This window comes from Nannobrachium achirus, assembly GCF_963921795.1.
Source record: "Nannobrachium achirus genome assembly, chromosome: 1".
NCBI classification, from domain to species: Eukaryota; Metazoa; Chordata; class Actinopteri; order Myctophiformes; family Myctophidae; genus Nannobrachium; species Nannobrachium achirus.
Genome location: NC_137810.1, coordinates 61,585,059 through 61,601,343, shown reverse-complemented (window position 1 = coordinate 61,601,343; position 16,285 = coordinate 61,585,059). Strand labels below are relative to the sequence as shown.

Here is a 16,285-nt window from a genome sequence, read left to right as displayed (position 1 = left end):
TGAAAACCTTAGCTACTAGTTACTTTGCAGTTATACATTATAATATAAAAAAAAAACATATATTAACCACTTTAGCCTTATTTTATCCCTTGGCTATTTGAAAATAGCCGATCTACAAGCTCACAACGCGTCGCGATGCGACGCGTTGTGAGCTTGTAGATCTGCTATTTTCAAACATTTTGTACTTTTACTTTTGGCACTTTAAGTACATTTTGATGCCAATACTTTCATACTTTTACTCAAGTACATTTTGAATTCAGGACTTTTACTTGTAATGGAGTAGTTCTATATTGCTGTATTGATACTTTTACTTAAGTATAAAATGTGAGTACTTTTTACAACACTGCACGTAAAGTATTTAAATTAGTCCCGTCATCACCAGCTGTTAAGTAATAGGCCTATCCTATGATCCTTAAATAGGCATATAGAGCAGGTTACTTCTTCCACTATTTATTAATTATACTAACTAGGTCTACTTCCCAAACTAAGGTCCAGGGACCTGAGTTTGGTATACAGCCACAGAAAGTACGCCTGATCATAATATAGGACACACAAGTTGCAATATACGTAGCTAAGCTTACCTATCATCATGTCAAACAATTATGATTGTTCAAATCATAATTGATTTACACGAATTATGTAAATAATTATATGCTGTATTTGCACTGTTGGATATGCACATTTTTCACTTCCACTGGGCCAGAGATGGATGGGGGAAAAGCTTCAACAAAACAAAATAAGGCAGTTTTCCCTGGATTCATTTCAGAAAGAGGAGACAAAAAAAAGAGGAGGCATTTTTTTTGTCAAAGTCATATAGGCCTATTGTGTAACAATAATGGTTTAACGTTAACACATCTTGAGTCTTTTTTATTTTCTTGTCTTCTTGATCCACACTGTAGTGTAGATCGACCAGAGACTGCTGCTACCCGCCGGACACATACCGGTAAACTCAAACTCCCATAAACCACCACTGTCCACTTCATAAACGTGCCGATGATTGGTTGCGCCCCAGAGTGCGCCTCAACCGGGCATTAACTCTTAAAGCTTCCCTATGGCCCTTTGATCCTGTCAATCAAACACGGAAGCAACTCGACCAATCGGCTCTGGAGGTTTCTCTCCCAGGTGGGCGGTGCCATGGCATATTCTCACACCAGCACGCTTGTGTGTGCTGTAATTTCTGCAATAATCAACCTGCTGCAACTTCGTCTATTTACTCTCCCTCAGCAACAATGCACTTATCGCGTTCTGTCTCGGTATAGGCCTATTTGACAACATGTCCGCCACAACGAAGACGTCGCGGTGCCTGCGGGCTGCTTTGTTTTAATTCATGGTCTCTTATGGTCCAGACATTGCTGTGCTTTTTGGGGGTTTCTTCGTGCAGTCAGTGTGGCCTCCAGGCAGCACAGCCCGAGCCGCGGCTGCTGCGAACCAACACTCCCCGTCTCCGAGCATCGTCGCCCCGGCTGCTCTGGCTGACCGCTGGAGGAGGAAGGAAACCATGTTTATTTCATAAAGATGACGGCGAGGTGGACACTGTAAACTAAATGACTGTCAGAAATATCGCCTCCATTTGTAATATGGTAAGTAAACTAAGCCATTATTTCCCCCTCTCTCTCTATCGATCGTCTGCAGGCTGACTGCTGCTGCTGCTGCCAGTGTCATGATGCACCTTGTAGCCTAGCTATACAGTGCTGTGGTTTATGTTGATGTGATGTCTGTCCCATGAGAGTCCTTGCAGGGAGGATGCAGGCCAGGGGGATCAGGCATGTTGTTTTCACTCTCCGAGGGTCACTACACATGCATGGGACCAAATGGATCCTTTCATTTGGACATGTCTCCATTCCGACACTAACCCTAGCTATCCCTTATATAATAATACCATAACCCGGCTAACCTACTATGTAGTGTTGCCACTCCGACAATAAGGAGACATGTCGGAATGGAGAGAGCCCCCCCCCCTATTTGTACGCATTGTTTAAATCAGGGGTCTTCAACGTTTTCAGGCCAAGGACCCCTTAGTTGAGATGAAGCAGGGACCCCCACCACCTTTTCATAGATTCCATATAGTGTAATCGTTTTTTTGACAGCACAATCATCAGTGTATTTTGGATTCATGTCAATTTGTGTTTTCAGATATTTAACCACTTGAGCCGTCATTGCCTAATAAACTTGACCTTTCACTGTGTACTTAGTCTGCTCTTTTCCCCCTCTACACCAAAGCTCTTTCTGCGAGGCATTGTGAGCTTGTAGATCTGCTATGTTTGGCTACAGTTCTCAGAATATGGACACTAGGGTTCAAGTTGTTAATATAAAAAGGATTGGAATATTTGGAGGACCCCCTGTAGTAACTCTGAGGACCCCCTAGGAGTCCCCGACCCCCTGTTGAAGACCCCTGGTTTAAATGGACGTGTAGCTTGTCCTTTGGAGCTGACATGCCTTGTCTTCTTGACGGGGTCTGGTTGCATAATGTGTTGGTGGGTGGGTGTCACTCACACATGTAATCCGGAAGGGATGATGGTGAAATGATCCTCTTGATTGCTCTGCAGCATTGGCTCCAGCTGATCTGTGTTGTTGTTGATGTTTTTACGGTCGTCGCTGGTTTTAAAGCCCTGCTTTGCTGCTCTCTTTGCTTAATACAGAGTTATTTATTACCCTTACTTTGACGTGGTGTTATAATTGGGACTGTAGGTCGCAGTGAGTGAACTATGAAAACCGGCACATCTTTGTCCGCGTATCTCTGTAGGTCTGACACTGTGGTTCCCCTGACACATCACTGTGACATCACAGCTGTGTGATGTCAGGGGAACCACTCTTAATAGAATGGGTTTGCCGCTCTGACATCACGCTCTGGCTTCACTGTGATGTCACACTAACAGATTCCCTCTTATGCCCATATATGGAGTTCCCTGATGTCATCAATATTAAGCCCATATTTAACAGGACTTCATATGGGAATGCCCATTTATGGAGGCCACATACCATACTAACTAACATGATCCATATACAGAATATCGCCAAGACAGCCCATATCTGTGTGGCTGGTTCTACAGAGTCAGACAGGGATCTCCATGTATGGGCATAAAAGGGTATGATGTCAGATGTCATAGACTTCATAGGACTTTCACATAACGAATAACTGAGTAAGCATGTTTGGGCTCTCACAGCATAACTACATATACTATACATGGATCTCCATATATGGGTACCAGGGGTCCCCATATATGGGTAACCGCCGGTCCGATATATCACTGGCCAGATGGACAAGAATTGGCACAAGGGCGAGGTCGCATGTCACCCTGAGGCGTCTTACTATATATTGCTAAAGGACTCACACACACACACACACACACACACACACACACACACACACACACACACACACACACACACACACACACACACACACACACACACCCCTGGCAGTGGCAGTGGCTGGTAATGATCTCAACCATCAACATCACAGTGTCCCAGCCTTCTGCCAGGTGTGAAAAGTCAGAACCACTTTTACACAGTGATGGAAGAAGAAGTACGTGCATGTTTGACTTAAGTGAAAGTATCAATACTGCAATGTAGAGATCAGATGCAGATCTACAAGCACACAACGCCTCGCATCGCGAGGCGTTGTGTGCTTGTTGTGTGCTTGTTGCCGGCCTTCCAACCCTAGTGCTTTGGAAGGCCGGCCCAGACAGGTGATGCATATTCCAGCACTGGTCTGATGAAGGTCACGTATACCTGGGTCAACACATCTGGGGGAGCTGTGCTCGTCTGGCCACGCTCAGATAGTGAACCCTTGGCTGAGCCTTCTTTAGCATAAACTGAACTTGTGCATCCCATTTCAGGTCAGAGGAGAGCTGTATTCCAAGGAGCTTGAATGTATCAACCAGGGGCATAGTTCTGCCGATTTAAAATGACTCCAATACGGAACTAAAACGTACTATGATTGGCCGCTAGTTGTGCTGTTTCCCCCCCCGGCCGATCGCAAAAAGAATTGCCCTCAATTGGATCCCATTCATTTCCCCCTTTCATTTCTAACCTTAATTAACATTTTAATGAATACTGTATGGTTCCTATCGCTATCGCTAGTTAAAAATTGCCTTTCAATCACCATCATATTCGTTTTGTCGAAATGTGGTCCAATGTATTTTAAAATAAATGATAAAGTTGCGGGGGGGGGGGGGGGGGGGGGGGGAAACTGATACCAGCCGGCTGTGTTCTTCTTCGTGTGCTGTATTTCAGGAGGCTCCGACCACATTCTCCCATGTATCCCTGCGTTGCACGTGACCGTTGGCAGCCAATAGCATCTCTGATGCTTTTACAATTCTATGATGGCGACACCCATTCCAAGGGGTAGAAAGGGCCATTTGCGCTGCATAGAAACCAATGGCTTCGCTTCGTCCATATCTTTCTACAGTCTATGGTATCAACCCTCTACTGCCTGGTTGTTCAAAACGATATTGGTCTGTTTTGAGGCTCCCTGAGACTAATAACTATGTCCTTTGTTTTTCCAGCATTAGCTGCAAGGCAGTAGGTCTGACCCCAGTCTGTAACTGCATCAATAGCCGTAGGAAGACGTAGGAAGGAGGAGAGGAGATTCACGCAGAAGAAAGATGAGAGGACGGGCGCCAAAAATATGATTTGCGTTGTATCTGCGTTGCGTTGTAAGCTTATAGATCCGCTATATTTCTGGTAAAGAGGTGGTGTTTATAGAAAAAAGCAGTCAAAGAAATGTGGGTCTGTTTTTTCTGAGAATAGAGGGTTTAAGCTTGTAGATCGGCTTTATTTTTGGTAAAGAGATTTGGTGTTTATAGAAAAAAGCAGTCAAAGAAATGTGTGTCAGTTTTTACTGAGAATAGAGGGACAGAATAGAGGTTTTAATAGATTATTATTATTATTATTTTTTAATATGCTGGTGATTCAACAACAATAAGGATGTTTGTTTTGAGTTATCTTCCATGCATTCCCTCTGTATCCATCCATCCATCCATCCATCTTCAACCGCTTATCCGGAATTGGGTCGCGGGGGTAACAGTTCCAACTGAGACCTTAAAGGACAACTCCGCCCTAAATCACTTCTAGGCTCATTTTCCTACTTATATTGATCCAAAAAGACTGTCCATGGGGTCTATTAGGCAGAAATGCCCCTGTTGTCCAGTTTCCCCAGCAGAACCCAGCAGGTCTCATAGCATAGAGTGGAGCCTATAAGCCTATCGCTTTTACAATATTTGTTGTGGTCAAAAGTGTTTTTATTTTTCATGAATGTGGTACTAGTTGTCATTAAAAACACATCCATGTCATCGCTGTCCCACACAAGCAATCACACTCAACTAAATAGATGTTAGGCCTTTATGTGTTTTGCCAAGTCCCGGAAAAGATGCCCTGTGATTGGCCAGTGCAGTCACTTTGATTGGCACTTGTGCCGAATGCTCATCCCAAAACATTATTTATGAGATTGTGGTGGCTTGTGTGGGACAACCAAGGCATGGATGTGTTTGTAATGACATCCAGTAACACATTCATTCATGAAGAAAATCACTTTTGAACACAACATATAGTGTAAAAGCGATAGGCTTATAGGCTCCACTCTACGTTATGAGAGCTGCTGCATTCTGCTGGGGAAACTGGACAACAGGGGCAACAGTCATTTTGGATCAATATAAGTAGGAAAATGAGCCTAGAAGTGATTTAGGGCGGAGTTGTCCTTTAATATGAAATGACGAGCGTGCAGTGTGAAAGATGAGAGGATGAGAGGCCAAAATATAAACTGCCAACAATCATTGTAATCATGTAATAATTAGTAATGGAAGTTTCATGATGAGACAGAATCACAGTGGCTGTTATAATGACTGGAGGGTGAGATCTCAAATTTCGAGGTCGAGATCTCCTAGACTGGAGTGAAATTTCGAGGGTGAGATTTCCTTGACTGGGGGTGAGATTTCCAAAATATCGAGGTAGAGATTTCCTAGACTGGAGGTCGTCATTTCCCAGGTGGGTTTTCCGCAATTGAGGTCGACTTTGAAAAAGGTCGGCTTTTCCTGTTACCGTCCATATAACATCCCTTCAGCCTGATAACTCCCCTCGGCTTACGTATCACCTGGTCAATATATTGTCCATATCGTTGCCCATATAGAGGGTATGCACGTGACATCACTGTTGCTGGAATTTATGTGGGAACACGCCTACTGAGTGGCAAAAAAATACTTTCTGCCATTGACAGCCCATACATCCAAACAGAAAAGTCCTTTCTGATTGTATTAAACAAAGTTAACTCACCAACATTGTGGCTGTACTGAAAGCTTGAATTATCCTCTTTCTATCTGCAAAGTTTTTGTTTATAAAAATCCACCATAGGCATGTTATTATGAGTTACTTTCTCTCAAGACATTCTGTGCAGGTTTTTATTTTTCCAAGTGTCAGAGTTTGGAAGCACTCGTTTTCTACAACACAACATCCTGCTGCCTCCTGCATTATGTGCAAATTAGAAACAGGTGGTATGCAGGACCGTTGAGTGATTTGCAACTAGCACTTCCAAACTCCAATGCTCCAAGCTGCTCAATGTTTTGCCACTCAGTCTAGATTAGGGGGGCGGGACCCAGTGGACGTGCATACCCTCTATTGCCTATATCGTTGCCTTTTGCTACACTTAGAATATCAAAATAACAAGTGTGGGAACCCAATAGCACTTAAAATCATGAGTGATATTGACTTATTATTATGCAGTTTTTTTTTAATAATGCTTAGTTTTCACTGTTGCAACACTTAACTCATTTAGTGCTCCAGACATGAACGGGTTAAAATGTCCAAGCTGCCGTTCGCAGGCTCCGTCCGCGGCCAGTCTCTTATTTTGAAGGCCGGAAGTAGATTGCGCAAACAATTCCTTTTTGACGACCTTTTTTTTTTTTACCCGGAAGTCTTGTCGTCACATGTGTACACAGTAATGGCGGATCGATGCCTTTCAGCTTGTACTATTTTAGCGAGAATCCAATGCCATCCTTGGCTTCAAAAGTGTTTTTTCGAGAAAATGGACATCAAAGATGAAAAACTCAGGGCTTTATTGTAATAAGTTAAGATAAAATTCAAAGTCATTAAGTTACATGTTACCTCAGGGTGGGAGCCCAAGAGCATAGATATAAGAATAAACCACCTATCAAACAGAAAGAAAACTCATAATGTAGCAACACATCTTACCTAAGAAGTAACCAAAACAACAGAGGACAAACTAATATCAAAAGAGGTTCCCCCACCCCTACATACCCTTACATAGAACTTTAACCCAAGGCAAATACACCTCTAAAATCAGAACACAATGCTGCTGTTTGGAGGCTGGCTAGGAGGAAGACACCAGCAACTAGAGACAGCCATCTTTATAGTCTCCAGCACAGATATAAAGAGCTAGATGCCTCGGGTGGGGTTTGGTTAAAGGGAACCGTTTAGGGAATCGCTAAAATCCTAAAGGATCTCAACCCTACATGTGACTTTAAAACTTTAAAAGAGTTGTTCACCCCCCAAATGTTTTTTTTTCTCCCTTTTCTATTGATTACTCATGCCATGGAGACTTGAGTTCAATAACATCTTTTTGGGTTTTTGTCCTAAGACAATAATTTAATTACAATAAATGTACCCCCATTGATTCTGGATGGGTCCCCATCCAGAAGCAATGGGGGCAAATGTACTATATAAATCTTTGTCTTAGGCATGTGAGAAACAAAAATAGATACTGGTCTGGATATATATTATTGACCTCAAGTCTCCATGGCATAAGTAATCAATAGAAAAAAAATCATTTGGGGTGTGAACTACTCCTTTAACAGGTGTGTTGCACCTTATGGCTTGCTTGACTTGAACTCTTATCCTGAAGCTGGTTGCACATTGCTGCGTTTTTTCGTTGCGTTTTGAAAATCCAAAAAACGCAAAAAAGAAAGAAAAAAAAACGTTTTTCAGGCTAAGGAGAGGGAGAGAGAGAGAGAGCAAGGGACCCAGTGGTGACACTTGCAAAAATCAACGAGCGGCAGTGTGCAAACGTGATTGATATAACGTCAGGTTGATTTTTTAAATTTATATTCGCGCTGATATTCGGCGGAAAAGAACGCAGCAGTGTGCATTTGCAAAGACCTTTAGTGTGTACTCATGTACACAGCCAAGCAAAAGATAATAACCAGTCCCATGAATAAAACAGCGAAAGAAACTAATCTGTGCACACGGTCAAAGTTTAGATGATAATATGACTATAAATATAAATATGGATGGTTCTTCAATTAGTTGATTATCTCATGACTTCATTAAATGAGACCATCTGTGCAACATGTTGATTCTGGGCGTTCTGCTCATTGACCTTCATGTCTTTGTTTCAGTTGGCACAGATGTCCCGTATCAAGTTGTGATGAGTTGGTTTGTTTTTTTGCAAATTCCCATCATAAATGGAATATTGTTGGAGAGAGGTTTTAATAATAGTTGTTATTGTCGTGACAAATATCTAGGAGACAAATCCAAAGTATTTTACTCTTTAACGTGCCAGTATATCTTCAAAATTGTAACGAATAATGTCTTGAATCTTGAATACTCTAACACAGGGGGTCGAGGACCCCGAGGGGGTCCTCAGTTACTACAGGGGGTCCTCCAAATCTTTGTGTGATAGAAACTTTTTTTTCCCTTTTTTATAATAACTACTTGAACCCTAGCGTCCATATTCAGAGAACTTTAGCCAAAAATAGCAGATCTACAAGCTCACAACGCCTCGCGCTGCGAGGCATTGTGAGCTCGTAGAACGTCTATTTTTGGCAAAGAGCTTCGGTGTAGAGGGGAAAAGAGCAGACTAAGTACAGAGTGAAAGGTCAAGTTTATTAAGCATTGACGGTTCAAGTGGTTAAATATCTGAAAACACAAATTGACATGATTCCAAAATACACTGATGATTGTGCTGTCAAACGATGAAACTATATGTATTGATACGGTTGTGGGGGTCCATGCTTCATCTCTCTCTCAGCTAAGGGGTCCCTGGCCTGAAAACATTGAAGACCCCTGCTCTACTGTGCCATTAAGTCAAGTCAATAGCTTTAGGTTAGAGTTTCTGTCCTTCTCCTCTAAGGATGGAAATGATATGTGTATGTGCACACACACACACACACACACACACACACACACACACACACACACACACACACACACACACACACACACACACACACACACACACACACACACACACACACACATGCACTTGTGAGTGTGATGTGTGCATGCATGTCCATAGGTCAGGGGTTTTCAAAGTGGGTGACAGGGCACCCTGGGGTGCCGCGACGGTAGTCCAGGGGTGCCGCGAGATCATTTGATAATATTTCGAATTCATTTGGACACACATATTTAGTATCATTTTAAACTTGAAGTACAAAGTTATTTTCAGTCAGTTCTAACCAAAATGGCTATTATCTCAACGTTTTCCTCGCAACATAATCACTAAAATATCGTCACTGTCGGGCAGAAACCTCGTATCTCCAAGTTTCAAATGTGTACGTCTTTTGGTAAAGCAAAGCCCTGCTTCATCATACAAGACCGTCGTCGCACAAAACTCGCGAGGCGTTGTGTGCTTGTAGATCTGCTGTTTTCACTAGTTTAGTACATTTTATAGATGATAAATACAAAACGAACGGTTAGGTATACGCGCGCATACATGCAGCATCTCTCTTGGGTTCAAAGCGCAAAGGGAACAAAGAGGTATTCAGGGGTTTGTTTCGACCCAGAGAAATGACTGTCATTGAATGTCAAAGCCGCTGAAGTGACTCTTGTGTCCCTCAACAAAGCAGTGCCTCGCAATCTGACAAAGCTCTAAGATGCTTTGAATTCTGAAATGTAAAAAAAAAACGGGTCTGTCAAGAGATAAGTGGTGTGTGCCCACATTCATGTTAACCCATTTAGGGCCTAGAATTATTGAATGCTTTAACCAGTGAAAAATAGCAGATATACAAGCTCACAGCGCGGCTGCGAGCTTGTAGATCTGTTATTTTTGAAAAAAAGTCGTGAAAATGTGTGCAAATCTTTGGATATAAATATTTTCAAAGCGAACGTTTGTAACTCAAACGTAACGTTTGCTTCTGGGGGGGGGGGGGGGGGGGGGTCCCTGGAACTAAATATTTTGAGATGGGGGTCCGTGGCCAAATCCATATCATTTTGGGGGTCCTCGACATGAAAAAGTTTGAGAACCACTGACATAGTAGTCTCTCAAGAACAGACTAACTGAGCTCCAGTTAACACATTTGCCGCCAAGGTTTCTTCCAAATCAGAAAAAGGTCCCTGCCACCATTCACTCCCATTCATTTTGAAACAGCTGTAACTTTGCTATATGAAGTGCTATATGAACAACAAACACATCAGGATAAACTTTAGGGTTTATTCTTTCATGTTGACGAGCGTTGAGTCTAAAAAAGGTTCCATGTAGAATTCCTTTGCGGTTGAATTGAGAGCATCATCCGCTAAATCTTCCCTTTCAAACTAGGTTCTGAGATAATCGCATTTTTATGTTTGACAATGCGACAGAACGGTCACTGTTGCCTCTATCTCAACATGGCCTATATGAAAAAGTATCTTTAGGATGTTTACTTTACTGTGAAGTAGACAAAAGTAAAAAAATATTCATCATATATAGTCATATTAGTCATATTTATAAAAAAATATATCAAAATAGTGCTCTGTTTTGTGGTAACCTTCAGCATTGTTTCGGCTGGAACTCCATGAAAGAATATGTTGTGAGTCATGATAATTTTTTTATAGAAACTAGGCAGCTGCATCATTATTTCCTGAAATTTTGATGTGCACATCGTCAAAGTACAATATTCCATATAATATTGTTTCACAGAAATGGATTTCAGAGATACACACATGTTTTTGATATAAGTAGGTCGGGAGTGGCTTGTTGTCGGTATCAGCCGGTAACACGCGGGAGTCTGTCCCCGTTACAATGCGCTAGACCCCTGGGAGATGGACTGCTGAGGTGGAGCGCCACACCTACCATCAGCTCCCAGTACTTGCCGCACAGCTTGCCAAGCTGTGCTACTCATACGCTGAGTTGGCGGTGCCCGGAATCGAACCCATGACCTTGCGGTACAAAGGCAAGAGCTCTACCGACTGAGCTACCCAGGCACAGTAATTACTTGTGCCACAGTAATAGTTCAACCAGGAATATTTCCAAATGTGATATCAAAATGGAATTGCTGAGAAAGTGTTCCTTATTCTACCCAAAAAAAGTACGTTTATAAGACGTTCTATTTTGAATTTATGACACAAAAGAAATTATTTTCTGACCCACATCACTTCTCAAGAGAAGAGAAAGGGGGTTTATTTGTGAAATATTGCCAGGCCAACATCAAATGCTCAACTGCATATCACAACAAACATCTCAGACAAACCTCCGGACTGCTGTCTTTCATTCTAAAAATAAAATGATGTCTGTTGACCTTATGACCTGCAGGTAGAAGGGCCTTGTCAACTAGAATGAGCTAGCTGGTTTGGCACCCCAAAGAGTTAATTCTGCATCATGACACAACACTGGTTATGGTTTATGTCCAAGGTTGTGGTATACAAATGGAACCAAATGGACCCTTACGGGTCCATTTGGTTCCATTTGTACACTCTCAGAGTACCTGTAATGGCCATTCAGAGCTAGCACAGTGTTGTGGTGTTACCAAGTTTCCCTTCACCAAGACTGCTGTCTTTCATTCTAAAAATAAAATGATGTCTGTTGACCTTATGACCTGCAGGTAGAAGGGCCTTGTCAACTAGAATGAGCTAGCTGGTTTGGCACCCCAAAGAGTTCATTCTGCATCATGACACAACACTGGTTATGGTTTATGTCCAATGACTTTGTGGTATACAAATGGAACCAAATGGACCCTTACGGGTCCATTTGGTTCCATTTGTACACTCTCAGAGTACCTGTAATGGCCATTGGCATTCAGAGCTAGCACAGTGTTGTGGTGTTACCAAGTTTCCCTTCACTAAGACTGTTGTCTTTCATTATAAAAATACTGTAAAAGCTTCTGTTTGTCATTTGGCCTTGACAGACAGACAGAGGCCTTGGTAAACAAGAATGAGGTGGTTTGGCTCCCCCATGTGTTCATTCTGCATCATGACAACATGATGGCTGTAACTGAAGCACTCTATAGAGAATGTCATGTTGGACCCATGGCATGGCACCAACCCCTGCCTACTAATAATTAGTGATGGAAAGTAAGTACATTTACTGAAGTACTGTTATTGAATACAAATGTGACACTTTTACTATTTAGCATTCACCTCCACCAGGTGTTTTAGTGAAATATTGCCAAACCCACAATTTTCATTAGAAAACCACTATGGATAGTTGAATCACAGCTAGTTCTCTCAGCTGTCAAACAGTAAAAATGCATTCGAAAAAAAGAGTCAGAAATATCATTAGAATTCAGTTCAGTTCAGTTCAGTTTATGTTCAGTTCTTTGGTGCATTGTACAAGTATACATTGAAAAAATAGAAGTAACAAAAATATGCATACAAACTTGCCCAAGTCCCTGAAGAAGTCCCTGAGAAGCAACGAGCTTGTTGGGCTCTACCCCTGGTAATGTTCTTGCATTTTTTTATTACACTTATTTATTTATTTATTTTCCCCCGTCACAAAAATATAAATAGAAAAAATAGAGAAGGTGCTTTATCTTCAAAGCTGCATCCTTTCTCTCACACATATGTATGAATTTGTTGATTGACTGGCCAAGTTGACCAAGAGCACTCCAAGGTGTGACATTTTATATCGCCGTTATATCATTACCAACAACAATAGCAATTACATCAATAGTGATAATAGTGGCAATAATCCATCCATACAGTATGTTATATTTTTGTTTTGTTATATTATAAAAATTATATATGACCTAGATTATTATCACCATTATCACTACCATATAATAATGAAATAAACAAAATAAATAGGAAAAAAGAAATCACAAGGTTCAATGTTCAAAGGTGCTAGATAATAGAAATAAACAAAATAAATAGGAAAAAATAAATCACAAGGTTCAATGTTCAAAGGTGCTAAATAATAGAAAATGGTTTCTTCGCCCTCCGGAGCGTGTGTGTGTGTGCGTGTGTCTGTCTGTGTGTCTGTGTGTGTGTCTGTGTGTGTGTACAAAGAGCTCTTCACCTCTGGTGGTACAGGAAGTAGCAGGGGAAGGAGCACAAGGCTGTATATCCGCAGCCTGGGCAGACAAACTGCGTTTCCCTCCGGACACCCTGTTGGCTGCAGACGTGGCAGGGACGATATGGCTGCTGCTGACGGGCGGTGGGTCTGATTAGCTCCAACACATGACCTGAGAAGGCCACATCAAACCTGCTCTCAGGGTCTCTGTTGCGAGGACCCCTAGGGGTGGGGCCAAGGAGGTCAGGTGGGGCAGGGGCAGACCTGCTGCGGCAGGTGGGGGCAGGTGCAGCTGGGGCATCTGGTGGGGCATCAGGTGGGTCTTGAGCGGCTGCTTCCTCAGCCTCATCAGGTCTCGGTCTGGTCCAGGCTTTCACCACCAGCAGGTTGAACTTCTTCAGGTTCGTGCAGCTCCTGTCCTCTTCGTTGTTTGCCCTGAAGAGGATGAAGGCGTTGGCGAGGGCGATCTGCATCAGGTAGGCTACAAATTTAGAGGACCACTTGATTGTCTTTCTGGTCCAGGGATAATAAGAAATCCGTTGGTCCAGTCTATCAACTCCCGACATGTAGTCGTTGTAGTCGCACACGCAGAGAGGCTTTGTGATGGAGACAGTGTTCCATGTGACGTTGCCATTTTCATCTTCTGGCCCTTTCTTTCTCACCTGAACAGTTTTCGTCTCATCCTGGTGGAAGGTGGATATCATGCGGACAATACGTTTGTCCCTCCAGGCCAGGACCATGACATCATCAGTGTGGCGAGACACCGTTTCCCCTACTTTCAGGTTAGACAGCTGCGCTTCTCGGATGGATGGCGGTTCTCCCCTGTTCTGACGAAGCGTGCCGCACGAGTGGATGCTGTGACTGAGGAGGAGCTGCGACATTTGAACACTGTTGTATAGATTGTCCTGGAAGACACGATAGCCCTGTCCCTCCAGGCCCTCTATCAGGAAGCTCACTGTGTCCATCAGGGAACTCTTGATGCCGCAGTAGGGCTTCATGGCATAGCAGTAACCATTTTTGGAGTCGGCCAGCACGTAGCTTTTTATGCCATACTTGATGGGTTTTGCTGGGTTGTATACTCTGAACTTCAGCCGCCCGCGCCATAGGAGTGTGCCCTCATCGATGCTGATGTTTTGGTGAGGTTTATACTCCTCCTTGAATTTTCTGAGCAGCATGTCCAGGATGGGGCGGATTTTATGAAGTCTGTCACTTGCATCGATCTCCATGTTGTCACTGAAGTGCAGAAACCTCCATATGATCTGGTACCTGTTGCGTGGCATGGTCTTGCTGAAGTAGGGCGTTGCTATCACTTCATCTGTTGCCCAGTAGCTCTCGAGGCTTGGTTTCCACACTAGGCCAGTGAGAAACTGTAGGCCCAGGAATGTCTTCAGTTCCTCCACTGTCACCTCCTTCCAAACACGGACCCTTGAGAAAGGCAGCGCGGTGGCCAGCTTTTCGGACAGTGCTTCGATGCACTGGTCAGCATAGAGATTGGTCTGCTCTACTATATGCTGAAGCACCTCGTCGTCGAGGAACAGCTCTGCATAGTCTACAGGGTTGTCTGACAGGAGATCTGCTGCTCTCCCACGAGGGCCCGGAAGTCCAGTGAACGGAAACTGCCTGGGGCTCCATCTGCCTTCATCAACCCACTCTGGAGCATCCGTTCTTCTGCGCCTGCCACCAACTGTAAATCATAGAAAAACATTTACCATAAAATATATATATATAATATATATTGTTTTCATTCATGTGGTGTGTGTATTTCTCAAACATTTTGGCTCAGGGCAGCCCTGTAAATATGCTAATCATCCACGGCACCCCTGAATTTTGTTATTTTTTTTAGAACTGTATGTCATATTACTGTACGTACATATGTAAACATTTCCCCCTAAGATACAGTCTATGTCATGAGCAACACTTGTGAATATCATTAGACTGGACTGTTCCTATTCTGCATCCCTATTCTGGTAGAGAACATTCACGTACAATATCCGATCTACAAGTTCACACCACATCCCATTGTGACATGTTGTGAGCTTGTAGATCGGCTATTGTTTGCGAACAGACGTTGTACACTGTAGACTTCAACTGTAAGTGATTCAACTGAAGTTACATTGACAGATATCAAAATGATTTTGACCTCTATGGCCTTGCCATGCTGCAAGTAAAGCCAGAATAAGGAAGGTTCTCACCACTTTTCTTCTTAGCCTTGCGGTGAACGGATGGGCCAGCAGCAGCAGAAGGTGGTGGTCCTGGCTGGTCCTCCGTCAGTGTGTCTGAAACCCCAGTGAAATAAAATCATGGCTCTCCCTCCATCTCAGTGTCCCTCATCCCATCAGTGTCCCAGTGAAATAGTAAAATGTATGGCTTTTCCTCCATCAGTGTTGTGTGTCTGTAAAAATCATGCACATCAAATCAACGTACTATTTAGGCATTTAGCCGTCATCTGAGTGACTGAATAAGCACATATGTCAAATGCAGTTATCCTACAATGCATCTACTGATAGTAAAGAGGTATAGACTTTATGATGAAAGTTATATAAGCATTGCATAAACAGAAATGTGTATCTCACTACTGGGTCTGCAACCTATTTGTGGTCTTTCATTTTATAAAAATAAAAGCGTTGTCTTAGTTTTGACCTTGAGTGCCACGTTTCATTTCTTGATAGGCAGTGTGCATATCAACATTTAGAATGATTATGACACCACATAATGTCATATTTCCAATTGAAAACTGCATGAGTGAACTCTCACTTCTGCCAGTGTGCCAATGTTGGTACCTGTGCCTAATGTTGCCTAGGCTACTGCAGTGGAAGATGGCTTTTTTTTTTACCTGCATGGCTGGACGGATACGGCCCTTGGTCAGCCGGGACAACTCCACTCCCCTCTGCGTCCTCTGTAATCACAAATAATTTCCCATTTAGGAAGAAAGTATATACAGAATGTAAACTACATCAGTGTGTGTCTGTAAAAATCATGCACATCAAATCAACTTACTATTTAGGCATTTAGCCGTCATCTGAGTGACTGAATTCAGTTATCCTACAATGCATCTACTGATAGTAAAGAGGTATAGACTAAAGTTATATAAGCATTGCATAAACAGAAATGTGTATCTCACTACTGGGTCTG

The 16,285-nt window shown here is 42.8% G+C and overlaps 1 protein-coding gene across 1 annotated transcript in view; it reads left to right on the top strand.

Moving 5' to 3' along the window:
* Positions 1–1,200: 1,200 nt before the first annotated feature.
* usp46 (ubiquitin specific peptidase 46) overlaps positions 1,201–16,285 on the top strand; it is a 37,580-nt gene continuing 22,495 nt past the window's right edge. The window contains exon 1 of the mRNA XM_080750019.1: positions 1,201–1,580. Within this exon, the coding sequence (XP_080606145.1) occupies positions 1,545–1,580 (36 nt within the window). The 5' untranslated portion in view covers positions 1,201–1,544. The remainder of the gene's footprint in view (positions 1,581–16,285) is intronic.